General features: G+C 46.2%; 1 protein-coding gene across 1 annotated transcript in view; it reads left to right on the forward strand.

Moving 5' to 3' along the window:
• The window catches only part of zfpm2a (zinc finger protein, FOG family member 2a), a 187,287-nt gene that overhangs the window by 27,329 nt on the left and 134,958 nt on the right, over positions 1-25,000 (forward strand). Inside the window, exon 2 of the mRNA XM_046302575.1 lies at positions 14,656-14,814. Within this exon, the coding sequence (XP_046158531.1) occupies positions 14,656-14,814 (159 nt within the window). The remainder of the gene's footprint in view (positions 1-14,655; positions 14,815-25,000) is intronic.

The raw sequence follows: 25,000 nt of genomic DNA on the forward strand, positions 1-25,000 counted from the left end.
TGCATTGCAGTTCTTGACACAAACCCGTTGCCTGTCACCTACTACCATACCCCGTCACCTACTACCATACCCCGTCACCTACTACCATAACCCGTCACCTACTACCATACCCCGTCACCTACTACCACACCCCTTCACCTACTACCATACCCCGTCACCTACTACCACACCCCTTCACCTACTACCATACCCCGTCACCTACTACCATACCCCGTCACCTACAACCATACCCCGTCACCTACTACCATACCCCGTCACCTACTACCATACCCCGTCACCTACTACCATACCCCGTCACCTACTACCATACCCCGTCACCTACTACCACACCCCGTCACCTACTACCATACCCCGTCACCTACTACCATACCCCGTCACCTACTACCATACCCCGTCACCTACTACCATACCCCGTCACCTACTACCATACCCCGTCACCTACTACCATACCCCGTCACCTACTACCACACCCCTTCACCTACTACCATACCCCGTCACCTACTACCATACCCCGTCACCTACTACCATACCCCGTCACCTACTACCATACCCGTCACCTACTACCATACCCCCGTCACCTACTACCATACCCCGTCACCTACTACCATACCCGTCACCTACTACCATACCCCGTCACCTACTACCATACCCGTCACCGTCACCTACTACCATACCCCACACCTACTACCATACCCCGTCACCTACTACCATACCCCATCACCTACTACCATACCCCGTCACCTACTACCATACCCCGTCACCTGCTACCATACCCCGTCACCTGCTACCATACCCCGTCACCTACTACCATACCCCGTCACCTACTACCATACCCCGTCACCTACTACCATACCCCGTCACCTACTACCATACCCGTCACCTACTACCATACCCGTCACCTACTACCATACCCCGTCACCTGTCACCATACCCCGTCACCTACTACCATACCCCGTCACCTGTCACCATACCCCGTCACCTACTACCATACCCCGTCACCTACTACCATACCCCGTCACCTACTACCATACCCCGTCACCTGTCACCTACCCCCGTCACCTACTACCATACCCGTCACCTACTACCATACCCGTCACCTACTACCATACCCCGTCACCTACTACCATACCCCGTCACCTACTACCATACCCCGTCACCTACTACCATACCGTCACCTGTCACCATACCCCGTCACCTACTACCATACCCCGTCACCTGTCACCATACCCCGTCACCTGTCACCATACCCCGTCACCTACTACCATACCCCGTCACCTACTACCATACCCCGTCACCTGTCACCATACCCCGTCACCTACTACCATACCCCGTCACCTACTACCATACCCCGTCACCTACTACCATACCCCGTCACCTGTCACCATACCCCGTCACCTACTACCATACCCCGTCACCTACTACCATACCCCGTCACCTACTACCATACCCCGTCACCTACTACCATACCCCGTCACCTACTACCATACCCGTCACCTGTCACCATACCCCGTCACCTACTACCATACCCCGTCACCTGTCACCATACCCCGTCACCTGTCACCATACCCCGTCACCTACTACCATACCCCGTCACCTACTACCATACCCTGTCATCTACCACCATACCCCGTCGCCTGTCGCCTACTACCACACCCCGTCACCTACTACCATACCCCGTCACCTACTGCAATACCCCGTCACCTGTCACCTACTACCATACCCTGTCGCCTGTCACCTACTACCATACCCCGTCACCTACTACAATACCCCGTCACCTGTCACCTACTACCATACCCCGTCACCTGTCACCTACTACCATACCCCGTCACCTACTACCATACCCCGTCACCTACTACAGTACCCCGTCACCTACTATCATACCCCGTCACCTACTACCATACCCCGTCACCTACTACCATACCCCGTCACCTGTCACCTACTACCATACCCCGTCACCTGTCACCTACTACCATACCCCGTCGCCTGTCACCTACTACCATACCCCGTCACCTACTAACATACCCCGTCACCTACTACCATACCCCGTCACCTGTCACCTACTACCATACCCCGTCACCTGTCACCTACTACCATACCCCGTCGCCTGTCACCTACTACCATACCCCGTCACCTACTACCATACCCCATCACCTACTACAATACCACGTCGCCTGTCACCTACTACCATACCCCGTCGCCTGTCACCTACTACCATACCCCGTCGCCTGTCACCTACTACCATACCCCGTCACCCGTCACCTACTACCATACCCGTCACCCATACCCCGTCACCTACTACTATACCCCGTCACCTACTACCATACCCCTTCACCTACTACCATACCCCGTCACCTACTACCATACCCCGTCACCTGCTACCATACCCCGTCACCTACTACCATACCCCGTCACCTACTACCATACCCCGTCACCTACTACCATACCCCATCACCTACTACCATACCCGTCACCTACTACCATACCCGTCACCTACTACCATACCCCGTCACCTGTCACCATACCCCGTCACCTACTACCATACCCCGTCACCTGTCACCATACCCCGTCACCTACTACCATACCCCGTCACCTACTACCATACCCCGTCACCTACTACCATACCCCGTCACCTGTCACCATACCCCGTCACCTACTACCATACCCCGTCACCTACTACCATACCCCGTCACCTACTACCATACCCCGTCACCTACTACCATACCCCGTCACCTACTACCATACCCGTCACCTGTCACCATACCCCGTCACCTACTACCATACCCCGTCACCTGTCACCATACCCCGTCACCTGTCACCATACCCCGTCACCTACTACCATACCCCGTCACCTACTACCATACCCCGTCACCTGTCACCATACCCCGTCACCTACTACCATACCCCGTCACCTACTACCATACCCCGTCACCTACTACCATACCCCGTCACCTGTCACCATACCCCGTCACCTACTACCATACCCCGTCACCTACTACCATACCCCGTCACCTACTACCATACCCCGTCACCTACTACCATACCCCGTCACCTACTACCATACCCCGTCACCTACTACCATACCCGTCACCTGTCACCATACCCCGTCACCTACTACCATACCCCGTCACCTGTCACCATACCCCGTCACCTGTCACCATACCCCGTCACCTACTACCATACCCCGTCACCTACTACCATACCCTGTCATCTACCACCATACCCCGTCGCCTGTCGCCTACTACCACACCCCGTCACCTACTACCATACCCCGTCACCTACTGCAATACCCCGTCACCTGTCACCTACTACCATACCCCGTCGCCTGTCACCTACTACCATACCCCGTCACCTACTACAATACCCCGTCACCTGTCTTTACTACCATACCCCGTCACCTGTCACCTACTACCATACCCCGTCACCTACTACCATACCCCGTCACCTACTACAGTACCCCGTCACCTACTATCATACCCCGTCACCTACTACCATACCCCGTCACCTACTACCATACCCCGTCACCTGTCACCTACTACCATACCCCGTCACCTGTCACCTACTACCATACCCCGTCACCTGTCACCTACTACCATACCCCGTCGCCTGTCACCTACTACCATACCCCGTCACCTACTACCATACCCCATCACCTACTACAATACCACGTCGCCTGTCACCTACTACCATACCCCGTCGCCTGTCACCTACTACCATACCCCGTCGCCTGTTACCTACTACCATACCCCGTCACCCGTCACCTACTACCATACCCCGTCACCCGTCACCTACTACCATACCCCGTCACCTACTACCATACCCCGTCACCCGTCACCTACTACCATACCCCGTCACCTACTACCATACCCCGTCACCTGTCACCTACTACCATACCCCGTCACCTACTACCATACCCCGTCACCTACTACCATACCCCGTCACCCGTCACCTACTACCATACCCCGTCACCTGTCACCTACTACCATACCCCATCGTCTGTCACCTACTACCATACCTCGTCACCTGTCACCTACAACCATACCCGTCACCTGTCACCAACTACCATACCCCGTCACCTACTACGATACCCCGTTCAAAGGCACTTCACCCTATGAATGGCACACACACACTATCCGTGTCTCAGTTGTCTCAAGGCTGAAAATCCTTCTTCAACCTGTCTCCTCCCCTTCATCTACACTGATTGAAGTGGATTTAACGAGTGACATAAATAAGGGATCAGTCTATGTCATGGAAAGAGCAGGTGTTCTTAATGTTTTGTCCACTCAGTGTGTACAGTACACTCAGAGGTTCACCCTTTGACTTCCGAGGTTAGAGACACAAGTTATGAGGCATTTAGTGTACACTATACTGTATTTTAGTGCCTACAGTCATTGGATAATGTACTTCCAGACTCGTGTGTAAGCAGAGACAGAGAAAATATGATTCTATTGTAGACAAAGGTCAGGCAGAGGTCATCCAGCAGTTGGAACAAATTACATTTCTTACCGTTATTGAATGGTGTTTGTCCTGCCTGTGTTAAGTGATGGCTCTTGAGTTCGTAGGTGAGGATATCATGTATAGAGCAGTATGAGTCTTCTGTAGACGTCCAGCACCACTGTCCTCCTGGTGAGACAATGGCTTAAGATGGATGCCCCCACTTAGCCCTGACAGCACCTCAGGAGAAGGCTGAGTCAATGGCGTGATTGTTCAAGTGAAAAACATGCCTACAGTTATACAAGGAAATGGTCCGGTCAAGAAATATAAGTCATTCATTATAAATATGTTTAGGAACCAGTAATTACATGAAATATTGATCCTGTTGTTGGGACTGGGGCTTTACGTGCCACAGTGTTATGGCATCGTCTGGAAAGGTTGCATTTTTTATGGAGACTAATTGTAAGTGTGTATAACACATCCTTTGAGGTATTTATTATGAAAATGTCGATAACAAAAAAATAGGTACTAGGATCAGGTCACAGGGAAAAGTGTGTGTGGCTGTAAAAACAAGCGCCCGTCTGCTAGCTAACCCCTGAGTTTCGTTGAACCCTTTTATTGGTGCTATAGAGGACCACCCTGTGATGTTAGTGGAAAGAGCCGTCAGTCGCCAGTTAGGTGCCTGAGTAAAGTGAGGCAAAATGAACCCAGGCAGTGAGCTCCACAGAGAAGCCAACGTCTGCCGAGGGCCGCAGGCCTGCTCTGAGGTACCTCCAGCATTTTAATGGGATAGTAAAATGCCAGTGTGTTTTCATGCGATTCCAATTCAAATTCATTGGATGAAGAAATAAGAATGTGCTATTTCCCTTTAATAGTGAGATAAACAACATGCAAGTCAGCAAACACCATCAAAATCCTGCTTTTGTCTGATCTAAATACTAGATTGATGCTGATTGCTATTCATTACATTGTTTGTACTTGGTTAATGCTCTTCCCACTACAGTGAGGAATCTGCAGATAGAAGACCATAGCTCAGACAGTCATAGACAACGGGGCTCTCTCTCTCTCTCTCTCTCTCTCTTCTCTCTCTCTTTCTTTCTCTCTCTCTTTCTCTCTCTCTCTCTCTCTGCCGTATCAATGAATCCATCTTAAACTGCGAGTCGTACACTTTGAGAGCCTTTTTAGACATCATGTCATTGGCATGTCTGTCTGACTGTCTGTCTGTCTGTCTGTCTGTCTGTCTGTCTGTCTGTCTGTCTGTCTGTCTGTCTGTCTGTCTGTCTGTCTGTCTGTCTGTCTGTCTGTCTGTCTGTCTGTCTGTCTGTCTGTCTGTCTGTCTGTCCGTCTGTCCGTCTGTCCGTCTGTCCGTCTGTCCGTGCTGTCAGCCAGCCTCAGATTAATCCCCACCCCTCTTTTCACCGCAATTCCCAAACAAGTATCGGTGGTGAGTTTGTTGACTGTTGATTGTAAGTGCCCGAATTTAGGAACGCCGCCATTTCTAATCACCAAAATTACATTGCTTAGCAACCGTAAAATCAAGTTAAACAATAGCATTGCTTATTGTCGGTCACAGACAGTGGAGAGCACATCAGTCTCCACTGTTCCACCACTCCTCCAACCGTTCTGAATACACAAATAAAATGAATTCACACACAGACACAGTAAAATATACAGATGGTAAATGACTTTTGACTGCATGATGTTGCAACATTCACTCCACACATTTAGTCTGATCACAGGGTTAGAACAGGCTCTTCTCCTTTATTAGATTTTATGCAATCAAGTACTTTAAGATGAAGAATCCCTTTGAGGGTTGCTGTTACACATTAAGCCATTAAGAATTGAGTAAATGGTGTATCTATTTTATTACGGTGATCACGGATTAAATGAGTGCAGCCCTGTAACACACACAGCCGGCCTTCTCCTAAGCTGCCAGAGCCCTCTGCATCCCAAAGGTCATTATAGGAGAAGAGAGAGCATCAGAGAGTACGTTGCCCCCAGTCTCTCTCTCTCTCTCTCTCTCTCTCTCTCTCTCTCTCTCTCTCTCTCTCTCTCTCTCTCTCTCTCTCTCTCTCTCTCTCTCTCTCTCTCTTTTCTCTCTTTCTCTCTCGCTCTCTCTCTCTCGCTCTCTCGCTCTCACTCTCTCGCTCTCTCTCTCTCTCACTCTCTCTCTATCTCTCTCGCTCTCTTGCTCTCTATTTTTCTCTCTTTCTCTTTCTCTCTCTCTCTCTCTCTCTCTCTCTCTCTCTCTCTCTCTCTCTCACTCTCTCTCTCACTCTCTCACTCTCTCACTCTCTCACTCTCTCTCTCACTCTCTCACTCTCTCACTCTCTCACTCTCTCTCTCGCTCTCTTTCTCTCTATTTTCTCTCTTTTTTTCTCTCGCTCTCTCACTCTCTCTCTCTCTCTCTCTCTCTCACTCTCTCTCTCGCTCTCTTTCTCTCTATTTTTCTCTCACTCTCTCTCTCTATCTCACTCTCTCTTACTCTCTCTCTTGCTCTCTCTCTCTCTCTCTCTCTCTCTCTCTCTCTCTCTCTCTCTCTCTCTCTCTCTCACTCTCTTTCTCTCTATTTCTCTCTCTTTCTCTCGCTCTTTCTCTCTCTCACTCTCACTCTCTCTCTATCTCTCTCTCTCACTCTCTCTCTCGCTCTCTCTCACACTCTTCCTCTCTCTTCCTCACTCTCTCTCTCTCTCTTTCGCTCTCTCTCGCTCACTCTCTCTCTCTTTCTCTCTATTTTTCTCTCGCTCTTTCTCTCTCTCTCTCTCGCTCTTTCTCTCGCTCTCTCTCTCTCTCTCTCTCTCTCTCTCTCTCTCTCTCTCTCTCTCTCTCTCTCTCTCTCTCTCTCTCTCTCTCTCTCTCTCTCTCTCTCTCTCTCTCTCTCTCTCCCAGACCAGAGAAAAATACTTCTTCTGGTTCTCAGATCAGATAGAGTGAATTTGTTTCTTTTCTCAGGCTGTGTGGGTAAACACCTGTGTGTGTGTATCTCTGTGTGTCTGGTGGTAGGGGTGTACATTATCTCCATGGTAAGAACCCAGTAGCATAGTAACTTGAGACAACGTCTATATTTCCCCTGCATAAGTTAGTGTCCTACTGTGTGTGTGTGTCTGTGTGTGGTGTCTGTGTGTGTGTGAATGTGTTTGCCTGCAGGTGTGCGTGTGTGTGTGTGTCTGCACATATGGTGTGTGCATTAGTTCACCTGGAAGTGTAAAGGCCCAGTATCAGCATTGGCACAAAGGACCAGTCACAGTGGAAGTTGGCAGGGGTTGAGCTGACCCCTATTGGGTTTTAGGCTGGCATTATGCATTCACGTTTAGTCTCTCTCAGGTGCTATGTTTTATCCCCAGGCCAGCTTGGAACCATTTTCAATGGACCTTCTGATGAAAAACTGTATAGGTGGGAGAAAAATGATTTCCATGCTTCTAGAGATCTGCTGCATTGTTCTGTCAGATTCAATTACCTGACTTCTAATTAGGAGGCTATAGAGGAGGCCTGGTTTGTGATCCAGACATCACACTGTGGATCCGGCTGATAATGGCTGGTATCGCTATCACAGCCCAACCACGAGCAGGCGGGCTGGAAAAAGCAAGCCATGAAATAAGCAGTCACTCATACAAGGCTAAGATATTTGTTTAGAGCTCAATTTATTTGGATTATTTCGCTCAAATGTTTGTGGAACTATGTCGTGTTTTCCTTTCGTCTGCTGAGTTCATTGACGCCCGCTGTGGAGAAAACAAATCTACTGAAATCTGTATAGCCAGCTACCTCTGATCCCAGGTGCTTGACTCATGAATATTCTGTTCATCATATAGTAGCCTGTGGTCAGAGTATTAGCTGATGGTTTATATAGACTCCACAGGGTAAAACCGTATCAGTCTAGGGCTCCATGGGGATCAGTTGATTTCTACCACACAGAGGCCATGGCTTGAACAAAAAAAGCACTGTGATCACAGTTGGTCTGCATTCAGCTCAGCACTATTAGCAGTGGCTTCTCGACTCTGTTAGTATTTGAAACTGGGCTGAAGTTTCCTCCTTCGGCTGAAGAACATTCAGACCTAGATGGATAGAGGTGATACAGTCAGACCTAGATGGATAGGGGTGATACAGTCAGACCTAGATAGATAGGGGTGATACAGTCAGACCTAGATAGATAGGGGTGATACAGTCAGAACTAGATAGATAGAGGTGATACAGTCAGACCTAGATGGATAGAGGTGATACAGTCAGACCTAGATGGATAGAGGTGATACAGTCAGACCTAGATGGATAGAGGTGATACAGTCAGACCTAGATGGATAGAGGTGATACAGTCAGACCTAGAGGGATAGATGTGATACAGTCAGACATAGATGGATAGAGGTGATACAGAGACCTAGATAGATAGAGGTGATACAGTCAGACCTAGATGGATAGAGGTGATACAGTCAGACCTAGATAGATGTGATACAGTCAGACCTAGATGGATAGAGCTGATACAGTCAGACCTAGATGGATAGAGGTGATACAGTCAGACCTAGATGGATAGAGGTGATACAGTCAGACCTAGATGGATAGAGGTGATACAGTCAGACCTAGATAGATAGAGGTGATACAGTCAGACCTAGATGGATAGAGGTGATACAGTCAGACCTAGATGGATAGAGGTGATACAGTCAGACCTAGATGGATAGAGGTGATACAGTCAGACTTGGATAGATAGAGGTGATACAGTCAGACCTAGATGGATAGAGGTGATACAGTCAGACCTAGATGGATAGAGGTGATACAGTCAGACCTAGATGGATAGAGGTGATACAGTCAGACCTAGATGGATAGAGGTGATACAGTCAGACCTAGATGGATAGAGGTGATACAGACAGACCTAGATGGATAGAGGATGGATACAGACAGACCTAGATGGATAGAGGTGATACAGTCAGACCTAGATGGATAGAGGTGATACAGTCAGACCTAGATGGATAGAGGTGATACAGTCAGACCTAGATGGATAGAGGTGATACAGTCAGACCTAGATGGATAGAGGTGATACAGTCAGACCTAGATGGATAGAGGTGATACAGAGACCTAGATGGATAGAGGTGATACAGTCAGACCTAGATGGATAGAGGTGATACAGTCAGACATAGATGGATAGAGGTGATACAGAGACCTAGATAGATAGAGGTGATACAGTCAGACCTAGATGGATAGAGGTGATACAGTCAGACCTAGATAGATGTGATACAGTCAGACCTAGATGGATAGAGGTGATACAGTCAGACCTAGATGGATAGAGGTGATACAGTCAGACCTAGATGGATAGAGGTGATACAGTCAGACCTAGATGGATAGAGGTGATACAGTCAGATGATAGATAGAGGTGATACAGTCAGACCTAGATGGATAGAGGTGATACAGTCAGACCTAGATGGATAGAGGTGATACAGTCAGACCTAGATGGATAGAGGTGATACAGTCAGACCTAGATGGATAGAGGTGATACAGTCAGACCTAGATGGATAGAGGTGATACAGTCAGACCTAGATAGATGGATAGAGGTGATACAGTCAGACCTAGATGGATAGAGGTGATACAGTCAGACCTAGATGGATAGAGGTGATACAGACAGACCTAGATGGATAGAGGTGATACAGTCAGACCTAGATGGATAGAGGTGATACAGACAGACCTAGATGGATAGAGGTGATACAGTCAGACCTAGATGGATAGAGGTGATACAGTCAGACCTAGATGGATAGAGGTGATACAGTCAGACCTAGATGGATAGAGGTGATACAGTCAGACCTAGATGGATAGAGGTGATACAGTCAGACCTAGATGGATAGAGGTGATACAGAGACCTAGATGGATAGAGGTGATACAGTCAGACCTAGATGGATAGAGGTGATACAGTCAGACCTAGATGGATAGAGGTGATACAGTCAGACCTAGATGGATAGAGGTGATACAGTCAGACCTAGATGGACAGAGGTGATACAGTCAGACCTAGATGGATAGAGGTGATACAGAGACCTAGATGGATAGAGGTGATACAGTCAGACCTAGATGGATAGAGGTGATACAGTCAGACCTAGATGGATAGGGGTGATACAGTCAGACCTAGATGGATAGAGGTGATACAGTCAGACCTAGATGGATAGAGGTGATACAGTCAGACCTAGATGGATAGGGGTGACAGAGTCAGGGCTGATGGTCAGTGGCTGGCAGGGCTGATGGATAGGGGTGACAGAGTCAGGGCTGATGGTCAGTGGCTGGCAGGGCTGATGGATAGGGGTGACAGAGTCAGGGCTGATGGTCAGTGGCTGGCAGGGCTGGAGCAGACACAGATATACCTGACTACCATGGCAGTCATGCAGGTTTGGTTGACACAGGTATGGCAGAACTACTTCATTTTCTATGGGAACGGGGCGTTTGTCTGAGTCAATACTGAACATTAGAAGCTTTCCAAAGAAGGAGGAAGAAAATGTTATGTGATGTTGCTGTTTAGTGTTGGGAAAAGAAATGTTGGTAGTGGGTGGAGGGTGTCAGTGTCCTACTGAACTCTAGAGGGTTGATAAGAGAGTAAAGGATCACACATTCCTTTGGGCTGTTCCCCAGCACCTATAGAAACCAGTGATTTATATATACAATAGATGACTGACAGGGTGTGCTGTTTTGAATCAACCGCGCCTCCATCTCTGCGCTCCCCCACCAATTATAGAAATGCATTTATTAATGTCTACATTTGTTTTTGCCACGTTTATTCTATTACACACCTTAATGCAGACTTTTAAATTACATTATGTCAGGTAAACATAATATATGTATATAAACATTTTTCTTAAAATATAGCACATTTTTGGAAAGTTCTAATGTTAATGTCCCCACTACAAAAAAAGAAAACTTAAATAGATTTAATTGAAATACTGTATAATTCCAGTCATTCCTATGTAGGACTGCGTCTTCTGGGGAGTGCCAATATGTCCGACCGGTGGCTCCCAACCCTCCCCATTGGCCAAAACATAGAATCAGCAATCCAGGGTTTATATACATCACTGATAGAAACGCACCAACAACATCCATATAGTGGGTCACATAGGGAAGGTGGCAGGATTTTAAACAGTACACAACTAAATATAGCTGGGGATGCCACTATCAGAAAATGAGTTAGGAGTGCAGTGCTAGTCATTTAGAAAGTCATTATTCTTATCATTGCTGTCTCTGAAATAATTCCAGGTCTCTCCATGCTATGAATACTGTATAATAAACTAAACATGTGAGGGAAGCATTCAAACTCTGGTCATCTACGCAGACCCCAAGAAGTCCCTTCCAAACTCCTTTCATGTGTCCGACTATGTGCGGATCTCATTTTATTTTACAATATGCAACAACACTGGTGTTTCATGAAGCGTCTGTCTCGGTAATATTTTGAGTTTATTTGGTCATCACAACTTGTGTTGCTCGAGTAGAGGACACAAGAGAACCATTATAGCAGACTGTATCCTATCTAATCTTCCCCATCTCGGTTCTTATTGGCCATGACAATCTCTCATCTCGTATTATTGAACTACAGATGTATTTTGTAAGGCCAAATAATGGTGTTTAATTTACCCTGCAATGAGGTAGAATCGTTCAGTTGTACACACACACACATCCCCTTTCAGCTGTGTAATGAATGTAAACGGATACAGACAGTGAAAAGAGAGGTATTTTCCTCTTCTGTCGCACCGTCCTCAATTGCCTAGGCAGACGGGTTTAACTTCAGTCATGCAATCTGCCCTTGATAGTGGAGATATGAATCTCTCAATATCATCTGAAGCGATGGCGGAGAAGACTCATCGACTCCATTCATGTTTCACTCTCTTTCACTCCTGGTGGAGTCAGTAGAAGACGTCAGACAAGATCATAAAACTGTATCCCAATTTACAGCCTCTCTCTCTCTCTCTCTCTCTCTATATATATATATATATATATATATATCTCCTCTCTCTCTCTGTCTCTCTCTCTCTCTCGCTCTCTGTCTCTCTCTCGCTCTCTCTCTCTCTCTCTCTCTCTCTCTCTCTCTCTCTCTCTCTCTCTCTCTCTCTCTCTCTCTCTCTCTCTGTCTCTCTCTCTCTGTATCTCTGTCTCTCTCTGTCTGTCTGTCTGTCTGTCTGTCTGTCTGTCTGTCTGTCTGTCTGTCTGTCTGTCTGTCTGTCTGTCTGTCTGTCTGTCTGTCTGTCTGTCTGTCTGTCTGTCTGTCTGTCTGTCTGTCTGTCTGTCTGTCTGTCTGTCTGTCTGTCTGTCTGTCTGTCTGTCTGTCTGTCTCACTTGCTCGCTCTGTCTCTCTCTCTCTCTCTGTATCTCTGTCTCTCTCTCTCTCTGTCTCTCTCGCTCTGTCTCTCTCTCTCTCTGTATCTCTGTCTCTCTCTCTCTCTCTCTCTGTATCTCTGTCTCTCTCTCTCTCTCTCTCTCTCTCTCTGTATCTCTGTATCTCTGTCTCTCTCTCTCTCTCTCTCTCTCTGTATCTCTGTATCTCTGTCTCTCTGTCTCTCTGTCTCTCTCTCTCTCTCTCTCTCTCTCTCTCTCTCTCTCTCTCTCTCTCTCTGTATCTCTGTCTCTCTCTCTCTCTCTCTCTCTCTCTGTATCTCTGTCTCTCTCGCTCTGTCTCTCTCTCTCTCTCTCTCTCTCTCTCTCTCTCTCTCTCTCTCTCTCTCTCTCTCTCTCTCTCTCTCTGTCTCTCTCTCTGTCTCTCTCTGTATCTCTGTCTCTCTCTCTGTCTGTCTCTCTCTCTCTCTCTCTCTCTCTCTCTCTCTCTCTCTCTCTCTCTGTATCTCTGTCTCTCTCTTGCTCACTCACTGTCTCTCTCTCTCTGTCTGTCTCTCTCTCTCTGTCTCTCTCGCTCCCCTCCATAGTGTGTCTATTAGAGATGTGTGTGCTAATTCGTTTCATGTCCAGGGCTCCTGCAGATGTAGCCTGCTACAAAGGAGTCATTTAGAAACCTAATGAAAAGAGCAAGCAGTTTGTGGAGATCAGGGGGTCTTTATGAAGCTCCGCGCGGGAAGAAAGGGAAACAGGAGAGGCACACCAGTTTTTATTTGACCGAAATTATTGCTTTATTAAAAGCTGTGGGGATCTAGTCCCTGCTACAATGGCACAAACACATAGGAAGGTGCTGAGAGGATATCAGGGTAGTGGACGTATGTAGCTTTCTGTCTGTCAGAGACTCCAATATGGCACCTGATAGAGAGGCTGCAGTGAAGCTCAAGTGTGACAGACTGAAAGAGATGAACGTTTGTATCTACCAGCCGCTGACAACGCCACGTTTGATATGATTATTTACTCTCAGTTTAAACAGGCAGACACAGAAAAAAAGTTAGGATAAGGATGCAGGTTTCAGTGGGGACTGACAATAGTGTCTTTTTCAAATGCAAACTAACCTTAAAGTTAAATCAATTCAGTTATTTTTTGCTATGCTAATTTCCTGGGGACATTAGAGATATTTTGGGGGGAGGAGGAGAGGTGTGTAAGATGCATTATTTTTAATAATATTCAGATGCAGGGCGAAATGTTTTCTGAACTAATACAAATCAGGCTGCTGTACTGTAATTCCATCAGCACCAATTTATTGAAGCAAAATGGTAATATGCAAATACCAGAAGAGATGTACAGCTACAAGCCAAAACTCTGAAATCATTTAGATTTAAAGAAATAATATTGCACAGAGGGGGGGAAATTAATCACACAGAAAAATGTCTCCTTTACGATTGCTCTGGTGTGTTACCTGGGGGCAGGAATTGTAAATGGGAAATCAACATTGTACCTTCTGATAAGGCTAACAAATTAATACAAGCATTTTCTTCAGACCTCCCATGCTGATGCTCGAGTGAAAAGTCACAGAGGAACTTTTATCCTTTCTCTCTCTCAGAGGGTTGGTTCAGTCGGTACCTGTAATTTATTTTACAAGTCAGGTTGCTTTCAGGTGCAAAACATCCACAATGCACTTCTTCAATGCCCAGTTTAGATGAAGTAGGTATGTGTTTAATTTGCAAAGAACATTCAGTTTTGGCTTGGGTCCATCTTGTCTTATACAGTATGTCTAAACAGTATATATCAAATAACTATGTGTGTGTGTGTGTGTGTGTGTGTGTGTGTGTGTGTGTGTGTGTGTGTGTGTGTGTGTGTGTGTGTGTGTGTGTGTGTGTGTGTGTGTGTGTGTGTGTGTGTGTGTGTGTGTGTGTGTGTGTGTGTGTGTGTGTGTGTGTCCAGGTCCCCTAGAGGATGGCGCCCTGGGGGAAGAGGAGGAGTGTGTGTCGGAGGAGAACGAGCTCATGGCCAAAGATGGGTTCTCCACAGAGGAGAACTTCTCAGCAGAGTTTGAGTCAGAGAACATGAGCTGTGAGGACATGGAGTATTACTGCAACAAAGGTCACCTGCATTCTCATACTTGTAATAATACCCACATGGCAGTCATAGACACTACACTATATGGAATCAATAATTGTCCCTAATACTTACAGGATACATACTGTACTATTAGGATGGTAGTTAGAGCAGCAGTGGTCTTTGTAGACCAAAATGGTTTGACTCCCCATTCATGCCACTGATACGATTTTCCAACTCTTTGAATGGCATGGTACACAGACCCAAACCTGGACACAGTCAGGGCAGTCTGACAGGACTTTAACAAAGTGGGAAATTATGCTGTATCTCTGTGTTCAGGGTTGAATCTGTCCTTCCTTATATCTGATTCACACAATGTACTTTGGAGCATCGGATTGATCTGGATGTCATCCACAACACTGCTTCTCTCTCTGCCTCTCTCTCTCTCTTTCTCTCTCTCTCCCTCTATGTTTCTCTGTCTCTCTCCCTCTCTCTCTTTCTCTGTCTCTCTTTCTCTGTCTCTCTCCCTCTATGTATCTCTGTCTCTGTCCCTCTATGTATCTCTGTCTCTGTCTCTCTCCCTCTATGTATCTCTGTCTCTCTCCCTCTATGTATCTCTGTCTCTCTCCCTCTATGTATCTCTGTCTCTCTCTCACTCTATGTATCTCTTTCTCTCTCTCTCTCCCTCTATGTATCTCTTTCTCTCTCTCTCTCCCTCTATGTATCTCTGTCTCTGTCTCTCTCCCTCTATGTATCTCTGTCTCTCTCCCTCTATGTATCTCTGTCTCTCTCCCTCTATGTATCTCTGTCTCTCTCTCACTCTATGTATCTCTTTCTCTCTCTCTCTCCCTCTATGTCTCTCTCTCTCTGTCTCTCTCCCTCTATGTATCTCTGTCTCTCTCTCACTCTATGTATCTCTTTCTGTCTCTCTCTCCCTCTATGTCTCTCTCTCTCTGTCTCTCTCCCTCTATGTATCTCTGTCTCTCTCCCTCTATGTATCTCTGTCTCTCTCCCTCTCTCTCTTTCTCTCTCTCTCTCTCTCTGTCTCTCTCCCTCTATGTATCTCTGTCTCTCTCCCTCTCTCTCTTTCTCTGTCTCTCTTTCTCTGTCTCTCTCCCTCTATGTATCTCTGTCTCTCTCCCTCTATGTATCTCTGTCTCTCTCCCTCTATGTATCTCTGTCTCTCTCCCTCTATGTATCTCTTTCTCTGTCTCTCTCCCTCTATGTATCTCTGTCTCTCTCCCTCTGTATCTCTCCCTCTCTCTCCCTCTATGTATCTCTGTCTCTCTCCGTCTCTCTCTCTTTCTCTCTCTCCTTCTCTCTCTCTTTCTCTATGTATCTCTGTCTCTGTCTCCCTCCCTCTATGTATCTCTGTCTCTCTCCCTCTATGTATCTCTGTCTCTCTCTCCCTCTATGTATCTCTTTCTCTCTCTCTCTCCCTCTATGTATCTCTGTCTCTCTCTCCCTCTATGTATCTCTCTCTCTGTCTCTCTCCCTCTATGTATCTCTGTCTCTCTCCCTCTATGTATCTCTGTCTCTCTCCCTCTATGTATCTCTGTCTCTCTCTCCCTCTATGTATCTCTTTCTCTCTCTCTCTCCCTCTATGTATCTCTTTCTCTCTCTCTCTCCCTCTATGTATCTCTGTCTCTCTCTCCCTCTTTCTCTATGTATCTCTGTCTCTCTCTCCCTCTTTCTCTATGTATCTCTGTCTCTCTCTCCCTCTATGTATCTCTCTCTGTCTCTCTCCCTCTATGTATCTCTGTCTCTCTCCCTCTATGTATCTCTCTCTCTGTCTCTCTCCCTCTATGTATCTCTGTCTCTCTCCCTCTATGTATCTCTGTCTCTCTCCCTCTATGTATCTCTGTCTCTCTCCCTCTATGTATCTCTGTCTCTCTCCCTCTATGTATCTCTGTCTCTCTCCCTCTATGTATCTCTGTCTCTCTCCCTCTATGTATCTCTGTGTATCTCTTTCTCTCTCCCTCTATGTATCTCTTTCTCTCTCTCTCTCTCTCCCCTCTATGTATCTCTTTCTCTCTCTCTCTCCCTCTATGTATCTCTGTCTCTCTCCCTCTATGTATCTCTGTCTCTCTCCCTCTCTGTCTCTCTCCCTCTCTTTATGTATCTCTTTCTCTGTCTCTCTCCCTCTATGTATCTCTGTCTCTGTCTCTCTCCCTCTATGTATCTCTGTCTCTCTCCCTCTATGTATCTCTGTCTCTCTCCCTCTATGTATCTCTGTCTCTCTCTCCTCTATGTATCTCTTTCTCTCTCTCTCTCCTCTATGTATCTCTTTCTCTCTCTCTCTCTCTATGTATCTCTGTCTCTGTCTCTCTCCCTCTATGTATCTCTGTCTCTCTCCCTCTCTCTGTCTCTCTCTCTATGTATCTCTGTCTCTCTCTCTCTATGTATCTCTTTCTCTCTCTCTCTCTCTATGTATCTCTTTCTCTCTCCTGTATCTCTGTCTCTCTCTCCCTCTATGTATCTCTGTCTGTCTCTCTCCCTCTCTATGTCTCTCTTCTATGTATCTCTGTCTCTCTCCCTCTATGTATCTCTGTCTCTGTCTCTCTCCTCTATGTATCTCTGTCTCTCTCTCTCCCTCTCTGTATCTCTTTCTCTGTCTCTCTCCCTCTATGTATCTCTCTCTGTCTCTCTCCCTCTATGTATCTCTGTATCTCTATGTCTCTCTCCCTCTATGTATCTCTGTCTCTCTCCCTCTATGTATCTCTGTCTCTCTCTCTCTATGTATCTCTGTCTCTCTCCCTCTCTGTCTCTCTCTCTCTCTCTCTCTTTCTCTGTCTCTCTCTCTATGTATCTCTGTCTCTGTCTCCCTCCTCTATGTATCTCTGTCTCTCTCCCTCTATGTATCTCTGTCTCTCTCCCTCTATGTATCTCTTTCTCTCTCTATGTATCTCTGTCTCTCTCTCCTCTATGTATCTCTCTCTCTGTCTCTCTCCCTCTATGTATCTCTGTCTCTCTCCCTCTATGTATCTCTGTCTCTCTCTATGTATCTCTGTCTCTCTCTCCTCCCTCTATGTATCTCTGTATCTCTGTCTCTCTCTCTCTCCCTCTATGTATCTCTGTCTCTCTCTCTCTTTCTCTATGTATCTCTGTCTCTCTCTCCTCTATGTATCTCTGTCTCTCTCCCTCTATGTATCTCTGTCTCTCTCCCTCTATGTATCTCTCTCTCTCTCTCCCTCTATGTATCTCTGTCTCTCTCCCTCTATATCTCTCTCTGTCTCTCTCCCTCTATGTATCTCTGTCTCTCTCCCTCTATGTATCTCTCTCTCTGTCTCTCTCCCTCTATGTATCTCTGTCTCTCTCCCTCTATGTATCTCTGTCTCTCTCCCTCTATGTATCCCTGTCTCTCTCCCTCTATGTATCTCTGTCTCTCTCCCTCTATGTATCTCTTTCTCTCTCTCCCTCTATGTATCTCTGTCTCTCTCCTCTCTGTATCTCTGTCTCTCTCCCTCTATGTCTCTCTCTTCTCTCTCTCTCTCCCTCTATGTATCTCTGTCTCTCTCCCTCTATGTATCTCTGTCTCTCTCCCTCTATGTATCTCTTTCTCTCTCTCTCTCCCTCTATGTATCTCTGTCTCTCTCCCTCTATGTATCTCTGTCTCTCTCCCTCTATGTATCTCTGTCTCTCTCCCTCTATGTATCTCTTTCTCTCTCTCTTTCTCTATGTATCTCTGTCTCTGTCTCTCTCCCTCTATGTATCTCTGTCTCTCTCCCTCTATGTATCTCTGTCTCTCCCTCTATGTATCTCTATGTATCTCTCTTCTCTGTATCTCTTCCCTCTATGTATCTCTGTCTCTCTCCCTCTATGTATCTCTGTCTCTCTCCCTCTATGTATCTCTGTCTCTCTCCCTCTATGTATCTCTTTCTCTGTCTCTCTCACTCTATGTATCTCTTTCTCTCTCTCTCTCCCTCTATGTATCTCTGTCTCTCTCTCTCTCCCTCTATGTATCTCTGTCTCTCTCCCTCTATGTATCTCTGTCTCTCTCCCTCTATGTATCTCTTTCGCTCTCTCTCTCCCTCTATGTATCTCTGTCTCTCTCTCCCTCTATGTATCTCTCTCTCTCTCTCTCTTTCTCTATGTATCTCTGTCTCTCTCTCCCTCTATGTATCTCTCTCTCTGTCTCTCTCCCTCTATGTATCTCTGTCTCTCTCCCTCTATGTATCTCTCTCTCTGTCTCTCTCCCTCTATGTATCTCTGTCTCTCTCCCTCTATGTATCTCTCTCTCTGTCTCTCTCCCTCTATGTATCTCTGTCTCTCTCCCTCTATGTATCTCTGTCTCTCTCCCTCTATGTATCTCTCTCTCTGTCTCTCTCCCTCTATGTATCTCTGTCTCTCTCCCTCTATGTATCTCTGTCTCTCTCCCTCTATGTATCTCTGTCTCTCTCCCTCTATGTATCTCTCTCTCTCTCTCTCCCTCTATGTATCTCTTTCTCTCTCTCTCTCCCTCTATGTATCTCTGTCTCTCTCTCTATGTATCTCTGTCTCTCTCTCTCTCCCTCTATGTATCTCTGTCTCTCTCCCTCTATGTATCTCTGTCTCTCTCCCTCTATGTATCTCTTTCTCTCTCTCTCTCCCTCTATGTATCTCTGTCTCTCTCTCCCTCTATGTATCTCTCTCTCTCTCTCTCTTTCTCTATGTATCTCTGTCTCTCTCTCCCTCTATGTATCTCTCTCTCTGTCTCTCCTCCCTCTATGTATCTCTGTCTCTCTCCCTCTATGTATCTCTCTCTGTCTCTCTCCCTCTATGTATCTCTGTCTCTCTCCCTCTATGTATCTCTCTCTCTGTCTCTCTCCCTCTATGTATCTCTGTCTCTCTCCCTCTATGTATCTCTGTCTCTCTCTCCTCTATGTATCTCTCTGTCTCTCTCTCCTCTATGTATCTCTGTCTCTCTCCCTCTATGTATCTCTGTCTCTCTCCCTCTATGTATCTCTGTCTCTCTCCTCTCTCTTTCTCTCTCCCCTCTATGTATCTCTTTCTCTCTCCTCCCTCTATGTATCTCTCTCTCTCTCCCTCTATGTATCTCTCTCTCTCTCCCTCTATGTATCTCTCTCTCTCTCCCTCTATGTATCTCTCTCTCTCTCCCTCTATGTATCTCTTTCTCTCTCTCCTCTATGTATCTCTGTCTCTCTCCCCTCTATGTATCTCTCTCTGTCTCTCTCCCTCTATGTATCTCTGTCTCTCTCCTCTATGTATCTCTGTCTCTCTCTCTCTCTATGTATCTCTTTCTCTCTCTCCCTCTATGTATCTCTGTCTCTCTCCCTCTATGTATCTCTGTCTCTCTCCCTCTATGTATCTCTGTCTCTCTCCCTCTATGTATCTCTGTCTCTCTCCCTCTATGTATCTCTGTCTCTCTCCCTCTATGTATCTCTTTCTCTCTCTCTCTCCCTCTATGTATCTCTGTCTCTCTCCCTCTATGTATCTCTCTCTCTCCCTCTATGTATCTCTTTCTCTCAGTCTCTCTCCCTCTATGTATCTCTCTCTCTCTCCTCTATGTATCTCTGTCTCTCTCTCTCTCCCTCTATGTATCTCTGTCTCTCTCTCCTCTCTATGTATCTCTTTCTCTCTCTCTCTCTCCCTCTATGTATCTCTTTCTCTGTCTCTCTCCCTCTATGTATCTCTTTCTCTCTCTCTCTCTCCTCTATGTATCTTTCTCTGTCTCTCTCCCTCTATGTATCTCTGTCTCTCTCTCTCTCTATGTATCTCTTTCTCTCTCTCTCTCTCTATGTATCTCTTTCTCTCTCTCTCTCCCTCTATGTATCTCTCTCTCTCTCCCCTCTATGTATCTCTCTCTCTCTCTCTCTATGTATCTCTTTCTCTCTCTCTCCTCTATGTATCTCTGTCTCTCTCTCTCTCTCTTTCTCTCTCGCTCTCCCTCTGTATCTCTTTCTCTCTCCTCTCTCTCCCTCTATGTATCTCTTTCTCTCTCTCTCTCTCTATGTATCTCTTTCTCTCTCTCTCTCTCTCTCTCTCTCCCTCTATGTATCTCTTTCTCTTCTCTCTCTCTCTCTCCCTCTATGTATCTCTCTCTTTCTCTTCTCTCCTCCCTCTATGTATCTCTGTCTCTCTCTCCCTCTCTCTGTCTCTCTCTCCCTCTATGTATCTCTCTCTCTGTCTCTCTCCCTCTATGTATCTCTGTCTCTCTCCCTCTATGTATCTCTCTCTCTGTCTCTCTCCCTCTATGTATCTCTGTCTCTCTCCCTCTGTATCTCTCTCTCTCTCTCCCTCTATGTATCTCTGTCTCTCCTCTATGTATCTCTGTCTCTCTCCCTCTATGTATCTCTCCCTCTATGTATCTCTGTCTCTCTCCCTCTATGTATCTCTGTCTCTCTCCCTCTATGTATCTCTTTCTCTCTCTCTCTCCCTCTATGTATCTCTGTCTCTCTCCCTCTATGTATCTCTGTCTCTCTCCCTCTATGTATCTCTGTCTCTCTCCCTCTATGTATCTCTTTCTCTCTCTCTCTCCCTCTATGTATCTCTTTCTCTCTCTCTCTCTCTCTCCCTCTATGTATCTCTTTCTCTCTCTCTCCCTCTATGTATCTCTGTCTCTCTCCCTCTATGTATCTCTTTCTCTCTCTCTTTCTCTATGTATCTCTGTCTCTGTCTCTCTCCCTCTATGTATCTCTTTCTCTCTCTCTCTCCCTCTATGTATCTCTTTCTCTCTCTCTCTCCCCTCTATGTATCTCTTTCTCTCTCTCTCTCCCTCTATGTATCTCTTTCTCTCTCTCTCTCCCTCTATGTATCTCTTTCTCTCTCTCTCTCCCTCTATGTATCTCTTCTCTCTCTGTCTCTCCTCTATGTATCTCTGTCTCTGTCTCTCTCCCTCTATGTATCTCTATCTCTCTCTCTCTCTCTGTCTCTCTCTCTCTCTCTCTCTCCTCTATGTATCTCTTTCTCTTTCTCTCTCTCTCTCCCTCTATGTATCTCTTTCTCTTTCTCTCTCCCTCTATGTATCTCTGTCTCTCTCTCCCTCTATGTATCTCTATCGCTCTCTTTCTCCCTCTCTGTATCTCTTTCTCTCTCTCTCTCCCTCTATGTATCTCTTTCTCTCTCTCTCTCCCTCTCTGTATCTCTTTCTCTCTCTCTCTCCCTCTCTGTATCTCTTTCTCTTTCTCTCTGTTCTCCCTTTCTCTTTCTCTCTCTCCTCTCTATGTATCTCTTTCTCTTCTCTCTCTCTCTCTCCCTCTCTGTATCTCTTTCTCTCTCTCTCTCCCTCTCTGTATCTCTGTATCTCTCTCTCCCTCTATGTATCTCTCTCTCTCTCCCTCTCTGTATCTCTGTCTTTCTGCCTCTATGTATCTCTTTCTCTCTCTCTCTCCCTCTATGTATCTCTCTCTCTCTCTCTCTCCCTCTATGTATCTCTTTCTCTCTCTCTCCCTCTCTGTATCTCTTTCTCTTTCTCTCTCTCTCCCTCTCTGTATCTCTTTCTCTTTCTCTCTCTCTCTCCCTCTATGTATCTCTGTCTCTCTCTCCCTCTTTCTCTATGTATCTCTGTCTCTCTCTCCCTCTATGTATCTCTCTCTCTGTCTCTCTCCCTCTATGTATCTCTGTCTCTCTCCCTCTATGTATCTCTCTCTCTGTCTCTCTCCCCTCTATGTATCTCTGTCTCTCTCCCTCTATGTATCTCTCTCTGTCTCTCTCCCTCTATGTATCTCTGTCTCTCTCCTCTATGTATCTCTGTCTCTCTCCCTCTATGTATCTCTTTCTCTCTCTCTCTCTCCCTCTATGTATCTCTGTCTCTCTCCCTCTATGTATCTCTGTCTCTCTCCTCTATGTATCTCTTTCTCTCTCTCTCCCTCTATGTATCTCTCTCTCTCTCTCTATGTATCTCTGTCTCTCCCTCTATGTATCTCTGTCTCTCTCCCTCTATGTATCTCTTTCTCTCTCTCTCTCCCTCTATGTATCTCTTTCTCTCTCTCTCTCTCTCCCCTCTATGTATCTCTTTCTCTCTCTCTCTCCCTCTATGTATCTCTGTCTCTCTCCCTCTATGTATCTCTCTCTCTCTCTTTCTCTATGTATCTCTGTCTCTGTCTCTCTCCCTCTATGTATCTCTTTCTCTCTCTCTCTCCCTCTATGTATCTCTTTCTCTCTCTCTCTCTCCCTCTATGTATCTCTTTCTCTCTCTCTCTCCCTCTATGTATCTCTTTCTCTCTCTCTCTCCCTCTATGTATCTCTTTCTCTTTCTCTCTCTCTCTCCCTCTATGTATCTCTTTCTCTTTCTCTCTCCCTCTATGTATCTCTGTCTCTGTCTCTCTCCCTCTATGTATCTCTATCGCTCTCTCTCTCCCTCTCTGTATCTCTTTCTCTCTCTCTCTCCCTCTATGTATCTCTTTCTCTTTCTCTCTCTCTCTCCCTCTATGTATCTCTTTCTCTTTCTCTCTCCCTCTATGTATCTCTGTCTCTCTCTCCCTCTATGTATCTCTATCGCTCTCTTTCTCCCTCTCTGTATCTCTTTCTCTCTCTCTCTCCCTCTATGTATCTCTTTCTCTCTCTCTCTCCCTCTCTGTATCTCTTTCTCTCTCTCTCTCCCTCTCTGTATCTCTTTCTCTTTCTCCCTCTCTCTCCCTTTATGTATCTCTTTCTCTCTCTCTCTCCCTCTCTGTATCTCTTTCTCTTTCTCTCTCTCTCTCTCCCTCTATGTATCTCTTTCTCTTTCTCTCTCTCTCTCCCTCTCTGTATCTCTTTCTCATTCTCTCTCTCCCTCTATGTATCTCTCTCTCTCTCCCTCTCTGTATCTCTGTCTCTCTGCTCTATGTATCTCTTTCTCTCTCTCTCTCTCTATGTATCTCTGTCTCTCTCTCTCTCCTCTATGTATCTCTTTCTCTCTCTCTCTCTCTCTCTGTATCTCTTTCTCTTTCTCTCTCTCTCTCTCTCTCTGTATCTCTCTTCTCTCTCTCTCCCTCTCTCTGTATCTCTTTCTCTTTCTCTCTGTATCTCTTTCTCTTTCTCTCTGTCCCTCTTCTGTATCTCTTTCTCTTTCTCTCTCTCTCCCTCTCTGTATCTCTTTCTCTCTCTCTCTCTCTCTCCCTCTATGTATATCTGTCTCTCCGCCTCTATGTATCTCTTTCTCTCTCTCTCCCTCTATGTATCTCTGTCTCTCTCTCTCTCCCTCTATGTATCTCTGTCTCTCTCCCTCTATGTATCTCTCTCTCTCTCCCTCTATGTATCTCTCTCTCTCTCCCTCTGTATCTCTTTCTCTTTCTCTCTCTCTCTCCCTCTCTGTATCTCTTTCTCTTTCTCTCTCTCTCTCCCTCTATGTATCTCTTTCTCTCTCTCTCTCCCTCTATGTATCTCTTTCTCTCTCTCTCTCCCTCTCTGTATCTCTTTCTCTTTCTCTCTCTCTATGTATCTCTCTCTCTCTCTCTCCCTCTCTGTATCTCTTTCTCTTTCTCTCTCTCTCTGTATCTCTTTCTCTCTCTCTCTCTCTCCCTCTCTGTATCTCTTTCTCTTTCTCTCTCTCTCCTCTATGTATCTCTCTCTCTCTCTCTCTCTCTCCCTCTTATCTCTCTCTCTCTCTCTCCCTCTCTGTATCTCTTTCTCTTTCTCTCTCTCTCTCCCTCTCTGTTTCTCTTTCTCTTTCTCTCTCTCTCTCCCTCTATGTATCTCTGTCTCTCTGCCTCTATGTATCTCTTTCTCTCTCTCTCTCCCTCTATGTATCTCTGTCTCTCTGCCTCTCTCCCTCTATGTATCTCTCTCTCTCCATCTATGTATCTCTCACCGTTTCTCTCTCTCTATGTATCTCTCGCAGTCTCTCTCTCCTTCTCTCTCTCTCTCTGTATCTCTGTCTCTGTCTCTCTCTATGTATCTCTGTCTCTGTCTCTCTCCCTCTATGTATCTCTGTCTCTGTCTCTCTCCCTCTATGTATCTCTTTATACGTCTCTCTCCCTCTATGTATCTCTGTATCTGTCTCTCTCCCTCTATGTATCTCTGTCTCTGTCTCTCTCCCTCTATGTATCTCTTTATATGTCTCTCTCCCTCTATGTATCTCTGTATCTGTCTCTCTCCCTCTATGTATCTCTGTCTCTGTCTCTCTCCCTCTATGTATCTCTCTCTCTCCATCTATGTATCTCTTACTGTTTCTCTCTCTCTCTATGTATCTCTCGCAGTCTCTCTCTCTTTCTCTCTCTCTCTCTCTCTATGTATCTCTGTTTCTGTCTCTCTCCCTCTATGTATCTCTGTCTCTGTCTCTCTCCCTCTCTGTATCTCTTTATATGTCTCT

Source organism: Oncorhynchus gorbuscha, linkage group LG15, assembly GCF_021184085.1.
Source record: "Oncorhynchus gorbuscha isolate QuinsamMale2020 ecotype Even-year linkage group LG15, OgorEven_v1.0, whole genome shotgun sequence".
NCBI lineage: Eukaryota > Metazoa > Chordata > Actinopteri > Salmoniformes > Salmonidae > Oncorhynchus > Oncorhynchus gorbuscha.